We start from the raw sequence: 17,089 nt of genomic DNA on the forward strand, positions 1-17,089 counted from the left end.
AACGACTGATTATATTGAAAATATCGATAATCATAGATTTCACAGCGAGTGAGAATTTGGGTGATTTAATTTTAATGCAATAATAAACGAGCCTTTGGTCATATTTATTATCAGATATTGATGAGTACAAAAAACAACGCAAAAGCGGTTCCTGATTCTAATTGGTCAATTGTAAAACTAGTTTAGAGTATTATTATAGACTTTTTGAACAATACCCATAAGATAAATAACAATTTAAACTTTGTCACCAAATCTTAAATGATAAACAAACGCTTTTCTTTATTCTTCGAAATGTTTAACAGCAGGTTAGACAAATCTATGATAAATACTATCTAACTCTAGAAATATTGATAAATTATATTTGTTGGATTTCGAGTGTAAAACTTAACATGATTCGTGAATTATGCATTGCATGAATCATTCTTATACGCAAAGAACCTTAAAGAAATAAATGTTTATTCATGTTAAGATTTACACTCAAAATCGAACAAATACAATAACACAGCTTTTTCTAATGATTTCAGAGAAACAAATACCTAAACAATGTTTGATAACTGAAATATCCTAAACGCCCATTTTTAGGTATCTGCAAAATGAAACCTGTACAGTCATTTTATTTTGTTAACACATAATCCGGCATGCATTATATTATATCTGAAATTAAAACTACACTTATTTATTTTGAATAGCTTTTATATGTGAAGACAATATGGAATACAGTAGTGCAGTAAGTGGATGCCCAGCCACATGCGTTGATCTAGACGCCTCTAAAACATGTAAACTACCCCCATCAGAAGGATGTCAGTGTAAAAAAGGATTTGTACTCAGTGACAACACATGTATACCAAGAGCTCAGTGTGGTTGTAGGCTTCCTACCGGTGAATACTATCCAGTACGTTATTATATTTCAAAACTCATAAAAGATATCAAGCTAATAATTTGGAGCGCTATTCATGCTCATCAGACTCATCACTTGTGCTGGAACAGTTGGAAGGCCAACTTAAGAGATAATTCCTTCATGTGATGCTCTATGCTCATTTTAACATGGGTAGGCATTATATTTGTCGATATTTTACACTGAGCGTTAGCGAGGTGTAAATATTGTAAAAAATAATGCCTACCCATGTTAAAATGAGCATAGAGCATGACTTGAATGAATTATTTTGATTCTAATAGGACAAATACAGTATTTTTTAGGTCGAAGCGTACGAAAATACCTTAAAAATGTTTGGCTGTTCCCGTTTCCTCCCGTGGAGTATGAACATTATTTTTTCATATTTAATAAGTTTAAAAACTAATACCAGGGTAAATATATGTTGTTTGATAAACAATATATGATGTAAGCTGCTAAAATGTAAATATTTTTTTAGGATAACAATGAAAATAGCGAGAATATAAACAGTAAGTTTGTGTACATGTGTCAAACATATTTTGTGCTAATTAGAACACGGCTTTGTTTGCAAAGCGAAATAAGGACGTCATATTATAATCAAATACAAAGTTTAAGAGCATTTAAAAACTTAAATAGCGTGCTAAATAAGGCTAAAACAATTCATGTCTTAAGTGTTTTGAAAAATTCAACATTTTAAAATAAGATATTTAACATTGTATTCATATCATTTCAATGGAAAGATTTGTTACTTTCATTTCGGATTTTAAAGGCGATCGTGTGTACACCCTACTTTTGTTTTTATGATTGCACACAGTTTAATCTACTGCACTTAACAATCGATTCCAGAATGATATATCAAAAGCAACTGAACATTGACTTTTTTTAATCTCTTATTGAGATTCGAAACTCATTTGAGTGTTTCATTGTGTTTATTTAATACTTTCATATTCAGTTTAGTTTTCAAGAACAAATCGTATGTAAAATACAATATTGTCTTTTTTCAAATAGATTGATACAGAAATTACATCCAGAGATTGTAGGACGGTGTCCAAATGCGTTGCTACAAAATCGGGTTACGCAAAAATGCAAGTCATTAGACGGCAAAAATGTCATAGGAATGCACAATGTAAATTACTCAATGGTGTTTATGATTGTGCTTGCGAAGAAGGTTTCAAAGGGGATGGAATAAAAATATGCAAAGGTATTGACATTTCATAGTCTAAATAGAAGTATTTACACGTGTATGCAAATGTTTCCCCCATTACTTAAAACCACACAAGTTGCCTCAAAATATTGCATCACAATTCAAAACATTTGGCGTCATGTTTTAAAATTGATTGCTGAATGACGTCAAAAGGTTATTTGGAGACCGATCTAGGGTCATTCGGCGACAAAATTCAGCTGAATACCAAACATGTAAATACGTTTACTATTGTGAAGTTTTACTTTCGTCATGTTCAGGGTTAAAGAGGAGGTGCATTTAAGGTTAAAATGGATTTGCTGAAAAAGTAAATATAATTTAACGCTGCAATATGCATTTTGATCTAAACGTAATCTTTTGATGCAAAGCAAAATTGTGTTCCTCTTTGTTTGGGTTTTTTATTATTTTGTTTTTGTTTTTAAAGCTTCTAACTGCATTTATTTTCCTTTGAGATCATGTTTTTTTTCATTTTTTCATTTAATTTTATTTTAAAACAACTAATTTATTACACTCCCAGCTTATATATGGAACAAACTTTTGACTAACGACAGACGACATCTGCTTAACTTGTATCACATTTATATTGTTACGTGATTATGACAGGACATTTTGTCGTTGAACCATTTCTGACTAGAAAAAAAGTATAGCAAAAATAATGAACTCTTAGGTAAATTCAAAAAAGGAAAGTTCAAATCAACTGACGAAATAAAACGTCATCAACTAACGGAACGGGAAAAAAAATCCAACTCTCATATTTCTGACTTGTATAGTCATTTTCTGAAGAAAAAAGTGGGTTAAACCTGGTTTTATAGCTCGTTTAGACTAAACTGACACAACGACAATAACTAAAGTGCTATTTCTTCTAAAATTATTTGCTGAAAATACAAATAAAAAAGGGCACCAAGCTCTTGTGATTTATACTTTGTATATTGAAATAATAGAAACAAACATCTGTATTCAAAGGGAAGCCAGAACCTGGTACAGACAAAGTGATATGTGAGGGCCTAAAAGGTAGCATAACATGTCCAGGGAAGAAAACAATACGAATTCTGGAAGCAACATATGGGAGAATTGACATGAGCACATGTAAAGACCCAAGAGTGAAAACAACATCATGTTCATCTAACAAACCATTACCTATAATAAGAAAAAATTGTGATGGAATAAAATCATGCATAGTATCAGCTAATAACGGCTTGTACGGCGATCCTTGTGGAGGAACATACAAATACGTTACTGTTCGATACGTCTGCGAAGGTATTTCTTAAACTGTTTAGAATGTACCTATTTACAATTATTTGGTAATGTACTTTGCATGTGTTACTGTGACTAGCAACATTTACAGTCTAGTCATAGTAATATGTATACCTATTTTAGTCTTTTTTCATACAAAAAGGGAGGAAATACTAAGGGACATTCACAACTCGAATATAAACTGACAGTGGCATGGTAAAACAAAAATCAAAAAGAAACCAGACAGACCAACGCGAACACCAGCATTCGTCATAAACTTTTGGCAAATTGTCAAAACTTAACTTTAGTGTTTTTTTTTAAGTTAATCAAAGCATTAGTAGTGGATGTAAAATCAATACATTTGAATCGGTTATTAATTATTTTGTACTTACATCGACTTTTTAATAAGCATCTATGAAAATGAGAAATGATTAGCAATTATAAAAAAAACCCACTTAATTCCCAAAGCAAACATTTCAGTAAAAGTAGGGTAGATGGTACATGATCATTCGTGAGTCCATATTTTACATGTTTAAATGTAAATAAGTGTTGAAGGTTAATACAGTGTAAAGGTTATGTTTTCCGGAGTTTTTTGTATTTTTTCAAACGAGATTTAAAAAGCCTTTGCTGTAGAATATACAAATATAAAAATGTCGAGTGTTATGGAAAAATATATAAAACATTTAACTGTTATTATTAGTTAATTTTTGTCCCCCGCTAAACGCGTTGCGAGGGACATGGAAATACCGGGTGTTCGTCCGTCTGTCCGTGCGTGCGTCCGTCCGTGGGTCCGTCCGTCCGGTCTTGTTAGCGCTCTCACAGGTACAATTCTTGCCAGATTTTTTTAAAACTTATATATATATACTATAGGTTAATATCAGCAATATCTCGTACAAGTTCTATAATGGTGGACAATCGACTTTTTTTTAAAGAGTAATGCCCCTTGAAAATATTAAATTTATGGAAAATGGCCTCCTTAGCGCTCTCACGGGTACAATACTTGCCAGATTTTTATAAAACTTATACTATAGGTTAATATCAGCAATATCTCGGACAAGTTCTATAATGGTGGACGAACAACTTTTTTTAAAAGAGTAATGCCCCTTGGAAATATTAAATTTATGGAAAATGGCCTCGTTAGCGCTCTCACATGTACAATTCTTGCCAGATTTTTATAAAACTAATACTGTAGGTTAATATCAGCAATATCTCGGACAAGTTCTATAATGGTGGACGATCGACTTTTTCAAAGAGTTATGCCCCTTGGAAATATTAAATTTATGGAAAATGGCCTCGTTTGCGCTCTCGCGGGTACAATTCTTGCCAGATGTTTATGAAACTTATACTATAGGTTAATATCAGCACTATATCGGAAAAGTTCTATAATGGTGGACGATTTTTTTAAAGAGTTATGCCCCTTGGAAATATAAGATATGTGCAACGCGGGGGACATTGCAACTCTGTTCTTTTATTAATATTTGTTAACTGAAGTATCATAAACGTAATAGATATGTAAAGCTACTGATGGGAACTATTTTTTTTTATAGAAACAGGGCCCAAATGTGGATCAACCGTTTGTCATCCGGATGCAAAATGTCACAGAGGTCGATGTGTATGCAGAAAAGGGTTTGTCGGAGACGGTGTAAATAGCTGCACAGGTATAATGTCTATTATTTTATATGTTTAGTAGAATAGATAGTCAAGGGAATGTACGACACATAATTGTGCATCGGAACGAACCAAGCGATCGTGATATTTGAGTGCTTGACTATTCAATCTTCTTTGTCGCGTTTACTGTTAATAAAGTTGTGAACTATATATAAATATAACATTTTTATTGTAACAAAAATAGAAATAAAAGATGAAGGGTATACATCAATCTTTTTAATATTCAAGTTACAGTAATGGTGAGTTTCTTTCCGTAATGTTATACTAAATATATTTTTCTTGACACAGTTCTTTTTCATTCTTAAAGCGTTTGAAGCAAGACAAACAAAAGCTTTGCATCCCAAACATTCAATTACAATATGTACGTCGTTTTTGAGAGTAACGGATTTTAGAGAAATAAAAAAAAAGGTTGCACTTCTGTTAACATAGAAACGTCAATTCCAATACAGTTTCACCAGAAACTAATTATTAATGAATTAACTTGTTTTGTGTTTATGGTATAAAAGGTAATGGAATAATTGACAATTTTTTTTTACTTATTGTATTTGACTACAGGGACCTGTACCTGTGTTGCTAGTGGAGATCCACATTATAAGAGTTTTGATGGACAAGTCATTCACTTTATGGGAATATGTACTTATACCATGGTCAAATCAACATCCATTGACAAATGTGGTGGTTTTGAAGTTCAAGTGCAGAATGAACACCGTGGAGCAAACACAAAAGTCTCGTATACACAATATGTTTTGGTCAAGTTAGCCGATGCTACAATTCGGCTAGATAAAAATAACGTCGTTTTTGTAAGTAACGGATTTTAGAGAAATAAAAAAAAAAGGTTGCACTTCTGTTAACATAGAAACGTCAATTCCAATAGGTACTCCTTTTACGTATAAAATGTGCCATTTTTGTTATGAAATTTCGCTAACAAAAAATCCTATCCTAGAATGGAAAGTTCATATGCACAACTATTTTTTGAGAAGTCAAAACATAGGGTTGTGCGGCATATTTTTAACATTTATATTCCTTGAATTACTAAGAGTTTTAACTTATACTAAAATTCTGTACTACCCTTCATTTTTATTTGAGACTTCATGAAAGAACAATTTGTCCGCTTTCGAACCGTATATATGTATACTGGTAAAATGTCCAAGTTGTGTCTCTATGAGATGAAACATGAAGATCATATCTTGGAAACAGTAGGTAAACAAAACAAAATATCTATGGATATCGTGAATCAGCTTTTGTTACAAAGAGCAACCTAAATTAACGAAACAAGATCAAATTGTTCATATCAGTCACCTTCTATATATATTCGATCATACAAATTTAAAGTTTTGTTATTCAGGCATATACCATGTAGTCAAATCATAGTATTTCAGGACGGTCAAAACAATAAAAATAAAAGTTGATCTGTGTTTTGTGATATATGACATTGTTTAAAAACTTCAGAAGAATATGGAATACAAAGTTATCCCAAATTTTAAGGGTAGAACTCCTATACTATCAAAATTGAAAACTTTTAAGGGAAGAACCTCTAAACTATCAAAAATTCCCAAACTCTTAGTCCATGAAATTGTATTTAATTTTTACAACAAAATAGTCAAACGATACTTGTGTGACAAATAGATAGACATGTACAATACCAAATATTCTGTCAAATTCGAAAATAAAAAGTGCTATACTCTATATACTAATATAAAAAAGACGTGATATGATGACCAATGAGAGACAAATCCCAACAGTGATCAAATGTTAGGACGATAAAATACGGTAATTAATGTTGAAGAGATAAAATAATAATCTACGATTTATTCACTTTAAAACAACTGCTAGAAGCATCATCGTGCTGATATACATATTTATAATTTTAAAATACAACTTTCTAATAAATAAATAGCAACCAATATCTTATTCTGCTGTGGTGACTGTCATACAAGTGAGAGGTTAAGCTAGCTTTAAAACCAGGTTTAATACATTTTTGTCTGCATATGAAAATGTCTGTACCAAGTCAGGAACATGACAATTGTTTTCCACTCGTTTGATTTGTTTGAGCTTTTGATTTTGCAATTAAATAAAGGACTTTCCGTTTTGAAAAATCCTTGGAGTTCGGTTTTTTTGTTATTTTACGTTTTCGTAAGCAATACGTTTATAAACGTTTTCAATTTATGAAAAATACAGAAAATCAGCTAATGGTCAATGTTTTAGGCGCGGTATCATGGTTTTTTTCTTCTGTTGCTAAATGCTTCTTTCGTTTTTATTTTTATGCCTACAAATATATACATGTGTATTGTGTTAGTCTTTCGATAACCATATGTTTATAATGTTATAATGTTTCTATCTATCATTAGGTAAATGACGTTCAAGTTTATACTCCATACTCTTGTACAAACTTTGAAATTACGACTTCTGGTAGATATGTACGGCTGCAAACAAAATGTAACATATTGATAACATGGAATGGTGTCGGTACTGTGGCAGTATCCGTTCCAAAGACGTATTCGGGAGTTGTAACTGGTCTCTGTGGTGATTGCAACGGGAAGAAAGACGATTTCAGAACATCAACTGGTGAGGATGTTCGTCTGAAGAAAGACAAATTCGAACTGATTGGAAAAAGTTATACAGTACCAGGAATTTATGAAACACAGGATAACAAGTAAGCCAATGCAAAAGTAATATTTTCATTTTTGCAAAGTTTCCCGCACTAGTGTGAAGGTGAAAAGTTAATGCAGCTTATGCAGTTTTGTAAAAGCTCTGTTTTAAGTTATAATGTTGTCAATTTACTATTAAGATAAAAATGTACAAAGAAAACATACTGTCTAGGCTAAAGTGTAGTAACAATTTTTATATTCGAACTTCTACATGTACCATTTTGATAAGTGTCCATGTGGTTCTAGTTAAAAAAGGGTTTAAATTGGCTTGAATTCATTAAAAAATATTGTAAGCAAACTGAGTGAAACAGATTATGCGTCCTTTTGTAACATGTTATTTGATTTAATTGGATATACTCTGTAATAAATACACTGATTGAATAGGTAGTAAACAAAAAATGTGTATTGCCGTTCCGTACTAGTCATAGACAGAGAAATAAACAAAGATAATTTTAATTTCATGGTTCACCAAGCAAACAATATAACTTTCCTACATGCTTTACACTTTCGAATAGATAAGCTAACGTTGCTCGATAGTAGTGTGTCATATTATCACAAGCTAAACATATCTGTTTAATGCTTATGTTACTTCAGAAAAAGTTCAACCTAGAAAGAGAAGGCATTGCGATATCTTTCTCTTTATTTTCGGCGGTTCGTTATGGTTGAACACATCATTTTATCGTTTGAATATGTTTTTACTGTTTTGCTAATAGTATTAACGAAATTAATTATTTGTTATTAATGTGTATGTTTCTGATTGTTACGGAGAAGACATTACTAAGTTGTGTCTGATCAATTTGTCATTTTGAACAATAAAATATGTTTAAACTTAAACAAAATGATCTTTAAAGTTTTTAGAATAAACTGATATTGCAGGTGCGTTGTTGGTCCTGTAATAGAAGAACCATGTTCTGCAGAACAGTCCAGTAAAGCTGCTGACGACAAATACTGTGGTTTCTTGAATCCAAAAAATGTCAAAAGTCCATTCATGTCTTGTGCGAACAAAGATATGGATATGGCCAAGGATTTATATGAGTCCTGTTTATATGATTACTGTAGTCTAGCAGGATCACCGGAGCTCGAACAGTTTATTTGTGAATCTTTGGAGGGATACGAAGAACAATGCGAAAACATGGGATTATCAATAACTTGGCGGAGAAAAGATTTTTGTCGTATGTATACAAACTCACAAATATTTTAATACTATTTTCGTGCCACCATCTCATTTTACAAATTACTACATATTTTCGTGAGACGACATGAGGAAATCAGTTTTAATGACATTAAAAACGTACAGAAAAATGCATTATCTTCAGGTTGGGAATTTCTGGAATGCAGATAACGTAAAAGTAGAATCTAAAAGGAATCCGAAGCATCCCTGTGATCAAAATACTAAAACCAAAAAATGTTTTGCATTTTATACACCTTTCCAGAAGACCTTTCAGTTAATGCTTAGTGCATATGAGTACAAATTTACCAAAATAAAAAGTATAAGTTGTATTAATCAATAGTATTCAAGTTGTTTAATGCAATGATGCTTTTATATCAATTGAAGAGGGAGTTGTGGTGTAAATTGTTTTTTTCTCATTATTATTTGCTACCCAATTTTGTTTTTTGAAGGGAAGTGAAAAAAAAAATTTATTTATTTCTATTGAAAATTTGTTACTTATTTAAACGCCGATATAAACTGTAAAAAAAACTGTGACAAGCAGTCTGCAACATACTTATGATAATATTGTTTTCTTGGTTCTGAAGACCCGAACCTCGATAGAAAGATAACATCTCATTCGAAAACGATAAAATAATCATTTTCCTTTTTTAGAACTCACATGTCCAGAGAACATGGACTATACTACTTCTGGGAGTGGATGTCCAGCAACTTGTTTGGACCCAGATGCTCCACTAACATGCAGATTACCAAATACTGAAGGCTGTCAATGTAAAGAAGGATTTCTCTTAAGTGGAAATGAATGTGTACCCAAAGCAAAATGTGGATGCCGTGGACCAGAGGGAGAATACTATCCCGTATGTACATTTATACATATTTTGTCGAAGCTGTCTCACAGTAGTATACTCAACATTTTGTTTAATTCATATATGTAAATGCAGTGAAAAAGTTCACTTTTGCAAATTGCAATTTGGTTTCAATTAAAATGACATGTAATTTTTGGCACTAAAAGATAAGAAGCTGATATTCCTTCCATTCAATCATATTTTCTTGTTGTCAACTTTCATAAATTATCATTTTTGTTAGCTTGGAAAGCAACTTACTTCATCAGACTGCACTATTGTAACCAAGTGTTCTAGTGAAAACGGGAAACCAACAATGACAGTTGTTAAACAACAAATTTGTCATCAAAATGCTAAATGTCGTCTCAGAAGAGGTCAATATAGATGTATCTGTAAACAGAAGTTCAAGGGAAATGGTGTGGATGTATGCACTCGTAAGTATATTCACATTTTTAAGCTCACATTTTTTAAGGGGCCAGCTGAAGCCTGCCTCCGGATGTAGGATTTTCCCGCTGTGTTGAAGACCCATTGGTGCCCTTCGGCTGTTTTTTTGTTCTTTGATCGGGTTGTTGTCTCTTTGACACATTCCCCGTTTCCATTCTCAATTTTATATTAACTTTTAATATAGTGATTTTGTCCTGTACTTATGTCATAATAAAGGGTATAGTTTTGACAATACCTTCATGTAAATGTTTTTGTAATTGCCCTAGAATTTAAATTCAAACTTACTCGTATAAGGTAGATTGTTGACCTTAGACGGGTTTGACTGTTTTGTATTGAACTATTATTCTACTTTTTCAGGCAAAGTTGACTTTGGAAGCATTTGTCTATTCTTTTAGATCCAATTTGGTCTCATAGCTTCTAATGGTTCGACGTATTTATACAGTTATTGTTTGTAAAAAATAAGTGTGATCGTTCATGATGACGATTAATCCTTAAACGCGCTTTGGACGCACAAAATGTATCAAAAGTTAATTCCTTTTGCCGGTATGTCACATTACAGTGAAAACAGTTTTAAAGTAGCTTTTTTTAAGTCTTTCGTAACAAATATTCGATATACCCGAGCCTTATTGAAGTTGGTCAATAATTGATAAAGTAAAGTAAACACAACAGAAATAAAACAATCTACTTATTATTTTTACGGATTTAATTGATGTGTTAACTTAGCCGAAGGACTGTCTGATGTTTTTACACATACAAAATAAAATCGTGAAATATACCATAGTACCTATTTTCACGTAAAATGCATGGAAACTATTACCAGATCAAATTTTTCATTAAAAATTACAGAACTATTTTGCCTGTGTAATAATTACTACTCGGGGAAATCATGAATTCAGACAATAGTAGTTGTTAACTGTTGATCAAAATAGAATGAGACAAATCAAGGAAGTAAACCAACTTGGGGATTCGCATAAACTTCAAAAGGACTGAGACTGGTTAGTTGACAGGGAATTACAGGGAATTACCAAATTGGAGCTGTAGTGTCATTATATAAGTTTTATTGTAAAATCAATTATTAATCGGAAATTTATGTGTCATAAGCATAGTGAAGTTGTTTCTACAAAATTAGTACAAGAGATTGTAAGTAACATGGATTTTCCAAATCAATCAACCAAGTCGTGATAGCTTCTTACTTCAACTTAATTACAAATGTATCTTGACTTAGTTGCATCATTGTTTCTATTGAAGTTAGTTTATTTATAGCATTAGTAAGAGCTGGTAAATCTGATTAGCTCAGAAATGTATACCACAATCTTGAATCTTGGAATATCTTATCACTTGTTAACTCCATAACAAGGGGATCCGGGAATGTTGCTACATATATATTGACACTTTTAGAGTATATGTTGGAAAGTTGAAATTATGTGAATGAAGAACTTCATTTATCTATGTTATTAATATGCATTTTTTTGCAAGTTAAATCATCCACTTTTGAGTCTTTATGTTCTATCACTTTTTTTCCGGTCCTCTTTTTTCTTGTTTTTCTTACAAAACTTTTTGTATGGGTTTTCAAATACCGTTTTTGAAGTATGCTTTTGACATATTTCTTCGCTTATCAAAATGTAGAAAAATATTTTGTGATCAATAAACACTTGCAATCCTATTTTGTTTGTAGACAAATGTAATCGAAAGTGTAAAATCAATGAAAGGTGTGTCAAAGGAAAATGTAGATGCGAGAAAGGTTTAGTCAGAACAAAACTAGGAGCATGCACGAGTAAGTATCTCAATCTCTGATTAATGTAACAAGCTTTATTATCTTAGTATATTTAAAAATAAATGGAGAATGTGTACATGGGATACAGATGATGCCCCCGCTTGCATATAACGTTATAAAAGGGCATAACTCGAGAACGGTAAAATTGACGCCAACCAAATTCGAACTTGATCTGTATTTTGTAGTAATAAGCATTATGTATAAGTTTCATAACATTTGGTTAAGACAAACTAATGTGCGAGAACGGAAATCATTTTTGGACGTTCATAAGGACCTATGGACAACAAAGGAACAACAGGAACACTGAAGTGCAACAAAAACAAACGCCAACATACATAGAAACGAACTATTTGATAACAACTGCCATATTCCTGACTTGGTACAGGACATGGAATCTTGTCCTGACTTAAGTTGTAAACCACGGGAATCATTCAGAAAAAAAAATAACTTATTGTATGAAACACAACTTTTATTATTTTTTTTTTCTTTTTGGTTTTCGTGTTTGCAGCCTGTGAACGAAAGTGTAAAGTCAAGTGTAAAATAAAATCCATATCATTTTTCTGAAATATAAAAACACGATTGATATTATCATTCAAAGTCGGAGACATCAATAGAGTTTCTTACAACTATCTTAATAAGATATATTTCCTTCATTGAGGAATTGCCATATTTTTTGTTTTTTTTTTAATTATCGATTTTGTTTTCAGTAAAGATACCATGTAAGCCAAAGTGTAAGAAAGGGTTTGTTTGTAGTCTCCTTGGAAAATGCAGACCAAAAGGTATTTACAATTAATGATTGAAAGTGACATACAAAAAATAAGAATGTGGTTAAGTCGTAGAAAAGAAACCAGGATACGTTGAACAGAAACATGTTAAAAGATACATTTTTGTTTTAACTGTTTTGCATTTCATGATTTGAAATAACAGTATGACCTGCAATTACATAATTCAAAAATACCATATTTTAAAAATTGGCAAACGTTTCATGATTGCATATTATAGAACTATCCATAGACCGAAGGACAAAGATTAATTTGAAAGTAGAGCACTTTTTATACTATTTGTTTGTATTTACCCTTAATTAGGAGAGGGTGATATTCCATATGTTTTATGCTAGAATATATTAGAATTATCATTAGCTCTTCATAAAAAGTCAGATTTAATTTTTGTACATCAGTTAACATATGTATATTGATTCTTGCATTGGTACCAGTGGATTATCGGATTTATCCAATCGAGATAGTTAAATTATCGAATTTTAAAGTCCGACCCTCGGCGAGTACTTTAAAATTGAAAATTTAAATATCGAGATTGGATAAATCTGATAATCCACGAGTAACTATGTAAGAATCAATATACATCTGTTTACTGAAGTACAAAAATTAAATCTGTTTTTCCAAGGATTATCAAATACATTTTCATTGATGATAAACGTGCCATCCACATTCCTCATTTATATGGAAACTTTTTATGGTTTTAGTGCTTAATTGTAGGTTGTAAACGAAAATGTAAGATCAATGAAAGATGTTTTAGAGGAAAATGTAGATGCAACAAAGGTTTAGTCAGGACAAAACTAGGAGCATGTAAGAGTAAGTGTCTCAACCACAAACTACTGTAAAAAGATATATATAAACTTAAGTTGTTTGAAACAAATTGTGAACAGTGTTCCCTTATTCCATCATGTACAATAATATTCAATTGACAGCTGAAAAAATAATGAAATGAAATAAAAAAAGAGGAAATGTAATACCGGTTTCTCACAAGTATCTGAAAAATATATTCCCCCGTCGCCCTCGAAAATGCCCGTACCAAGTCAGGAATATGAAAGTTGTTATCAATTCGTTTGATGTGCTTGAGCTTTTGATTTTGCTTTTTGATTAGGGACTTTCCGTTTTGAATTTTCCTCTGAGTTCGGTATTTTTGTTATTTTACTTTTGTTACATCATTGCTGTATATTTTTAAACTTTTTTTATATTTTCAGCAAAGATACCATGCGAGCCAAAATGTAAGAGTGGATTTGTTTGTAGTTTCCGAGGAAAATGCAGACCACAAGGTAATTTTAAATTTCGATACTCCAAGTGACATTTAAAAGGATGATTTCAACTAAATCGTGGAAAAGACAAGGTAAGTTGGCCAGAATCATGTTGAAGAAATGTTCTGTTTTGACTGTTAGTATCTGTTCTGAAAGAAGGCCTGCGACGACAAACATCAAATACAGTACACTGAAGCTATACATTAAAAAAAGATGTCGTGGTATGATGTCCTATGAAAACTCGCACTTTTAAACCAGGTTTAATCCACAATTTTCTACATAAGAAAATGCCTGTACCAAGTCAGGAATATGACAGTTGTTATCCTTTCGTTTGATGTGTTTCAGCTTTTGATTTTGCCATTTGATTAGGAACTTTCCTTTTTTAAATTTCCTCGGAGTTCAGTATTTTTGTGATTTTAGTTTTTAGTGATTTTTTTAATAAGTCGAGGATGATGGCACTTATGTTGACTTGAATATATCAAACTTACTATTGGCTTTAAGTGTTACATTTAAATGTTCTGTGTGTACCTATGTTCACGTTATTCGTCTTTGTAGATGTTGCCTGCCACATTGTGACGAATAATTGTGTACCTATTTCGTTCAAAATGTTGTTTTATAGGCAATTATATATATGCTACATATACATTGTTAACAAAACATTTTCTTTCCATACACACTTTATATGAATAACAGACAAATGTAGTAGATATAATACATCAAATATATACTGATATTTCAGCTACGGGCTGATATTTAGATAAAAAGCATAATTTTTAGGAAGATATACGTTTAATGTATAGCATTTATATCTATTGTCATAAAAATTTACAATATCAAATAAGATTAGCAGACTTAGCAAATTAAGATAAAACTAAGAAGATGTTGTATAATTGCCAATGTGACAACTCCCCACCAGAGACCAAATAACATAGAGGTCAACGACTGTTATAAGTCATTGTACGGCCTTCAACAATGAGCAAAACCCATACCGCATAGTAAGCTAATAAAAGGCTGAACTGAGAAACTGAGAAATGTAAAACAATTCCAACGAAAAAGCTAACGGTATGATATAAATACAAAAAGTACATTAAGTCTTTATATTTGAATAAAGTAATATTACTTTTCAGTTGACAATTGTTTAATGCTTATTTTGTTTCAAGTAGATATTGTGTTCCAGACAATCTTGGCGATTTAAAGATAACTCTGGTTAATTATATAGTCCTTTTCAAAAACGTTCAAATGCTTAATGTAGGTATCATTCATAATTTCTTACTTAGATATTTTACCTAAATTTGAATTTTTCTGGTAGAAAGTGGTGGTTGTGGTGTTTTGTTTATATGTATATGTGTGTTTGTTGGGTTTTTCAAAACATACAGGTACATCTCTTTGGGAATCAGGTTAAGGAAATACATCAAGACCATCTGTCTGTTTCATTTGAATTCTGACACTGTTATATACACAAACTATTAAAAAAGAGATGTATGCTTTTACAAGTAGCAGAATCAATGCTGCTGGAAATTCGGGGAAACGGACAACAACTTAAGGCAGTTTATTCCTGACAAATAAAATGACTACAGATAAATGTTACATGATTATTACCCCTAAATTATTTCCATCAAATTATAAGTTAACAGAACACTCAATATTTAATTATTTACCAATCTACGGCATTAAGAATTAACAATCTCAAGATTGGTTTGTAGCAGATGCACTACTTAGGTTTGAGTAGGTCGAATATTATTAGTCAATTTAACAAAAATACATTTTTTTTTCAACTATGAAGGGTTCTGTTTAACGATTTATAATATTTTTAAACGCTTCAAACTAAATAGATGAATTTATCCATATAAATAAATGTCTTTTATAAACGAATTATAGATACTAGAATTTATGATATTTAAAAAGTAAAATAATGAACCTGTTCAAAAGAGAAAATAATTTCTTCGATTCGTCAGACATGTTTGAATTGGAACATAGTACAAAGGGATGTCACTCTTGCATACCAATGACACATCATAGAACTAATTAACACTGCATTCAAGTTCCAGCTTCTATCAAGATTCTAAATTATCAATATAACCAACAGTCGTTTATCAGTAGGATGATGGCTGCTAACAAATGCTTAACCACAGTAAAGTATATTAGTTTGTTTTTTTGCGGTGAAATTTGTTCAAACCTATTCAGACAAATGCAGAAATTACATTATATTCATAGCTCATAATTAACGTACATTCTATAAATATTATATGTCTGTAACTGTCTAAAAACAATACTTAAACCATTGTCGTGACGTCAGCCTATTAATTTACCGTGGATTCTTTTTCTAGAATCAACGCTTTCTAAAACTGTCGCTGAAAATGAGCTCACCAAATTATATTCAATTGTTTCTTTTGTGTGCCTAATTTCATTAAGTTTGAATTGACTTATTTACTGATTTCTGCTCACTAATAGAATTAATTTAAAAACTTACATTTAACTTTTGTAATTTTTATATGCCTTCACTGGGAATCGAACTCCTCCTTGAAATCTGTTATGTGTGACAGGCATCAACACATCGACGAAACCTCTTGGCTACTAATGGATTCCAATTTCGATGTCTATTATATATATATAAATGAACATATATTCATCAATTATATCAGTTTAAATTGCTTGGTTCTGTTCATTTTGGAGGGTTGTAAAAGTACCCAGTCACGTTCAACTATTTAACCTTAGTCGAAATTTATTATTATATTTTTTAAACTGCCATTTATTTGGGATGTTTAAATACGCAGCCTCTGTTGTAATTACTCTACCGTTGTCAAATTTGAAATATTTACAAACTTGGATCGGTCAGTGCTGTTTATTGACGCAATCGTTCTTATAACATCGTAACTGTCGTCACCTTTTAAATTTTAGAATTGTGCCAGTTCATATCGCACATTACTATTTTTATTTGAAGCATATCTATGCATTCTCTGTTGTAAATAGCTATATAACCTATGTCATGTTTAAAAATTTTAGAATTGTACAAGCGTCTAAACTATGATGTTTGGTTTAACTGTTTTATTGTATAAATTTCAAGATTGTTATAGTTTAATCAAAGTAGATTGATATGATTCATTTAACATCATAATCATACTGATGAAGGATATCTGTTATCCGAAATATTTATAAATAATTACATTTATAGTTTCCTTTTTTTGTT

At 31.4% G+C, this 17,089-nt stretch overlaps 2 protein-coding genes across 51 annotated transcripts in view; one reads left to right on the top strand and one right to left on the bottom strand.

Annotated features, from left to right (window-relative positions):
• Positions 1-17,089, bottom strand: part of LOC127738865 (histone H3.v1-like) — a 136,868-nt gene that overhangs the window by 70,735 nt on the left and 49,044 nt on the right. The gene's annotated exons all lie outside the window — the stretch shown is intronic.
• LOC127738858 (zonadhesin-like) overlaps positions 1-17,089 on the top strand; it is a 90,062-nt gene that overhangs the window by 52,706 nt on the left and 20,267 nt on the right. For 42 of the 50 annotated variants that reach the window (XM_052250264.1, XM_052250265.1, XM_052250283.1 and 39 more), the window contains 13 exons: positions 690-892; positions 1,901-2,093; positions 3,057-3,350; positions 4,874-4,984; positions 5,550-5,794; positions 7,343-7,647; positions 8,519-8,814; positions 9,465-9,667; positions 9,897-10,086; positions 11,772-11,870; positions 12,578-12,649; positions 13,364-13,459; positions 13,852-13,923. In XM_052250264.1, the coding sequence (XP_052106224.1) occupies positions 690-892; positions 1,901-2,093; positions 3,057-3,350; positions 4,874-4,984; positions 5,550-5,794; positions 7,343-7,647; positions 8,519-8,814; positions 9,465-9,667; positions 9,897-10,086; positions 11,772-11,870; positions 12,578-12,649; positions 13,364-13,459; positions 13,852-13,923 (2,379 nt within the window). The remainder of the gene's footprint in view (positions 1-689; positions 893-1,900; positions 2,094-3,056; positions 3,351-4,873; positions 4,985-5,549; positions 5,795-7,342; positions 7,648-8,518; positions 8,815-9,464; positions 9,668-9,896; positions 10,087-11,771; positions 11,871-12,577; positions 12,650-13,363; positions 13,460-13,851; positions 13,924-17,089) is intronic. The other 8 variants (XM_052250267.1, XM_052250288.1, XM_052250305.1 and 5 more) reach the window with 2 other exon arrangements.

This window comes from Mytilus californianus, unplaced genomic scaffold (assembly GCF_021869535.1).
Source record: "Mytilus californianus isolate M0D057914Y unplaced genomic scaffold, xbMytCali1.0.p SCAF_4, whole genome shotgun sequence".
NCBI classification, from domain to species: domain Eukaryota; kingdom Metazoa; phylum Mollusca; class Bivalvia; order Mytilida; family Mytilidae; genus Mytilus; species Mytilus californianus.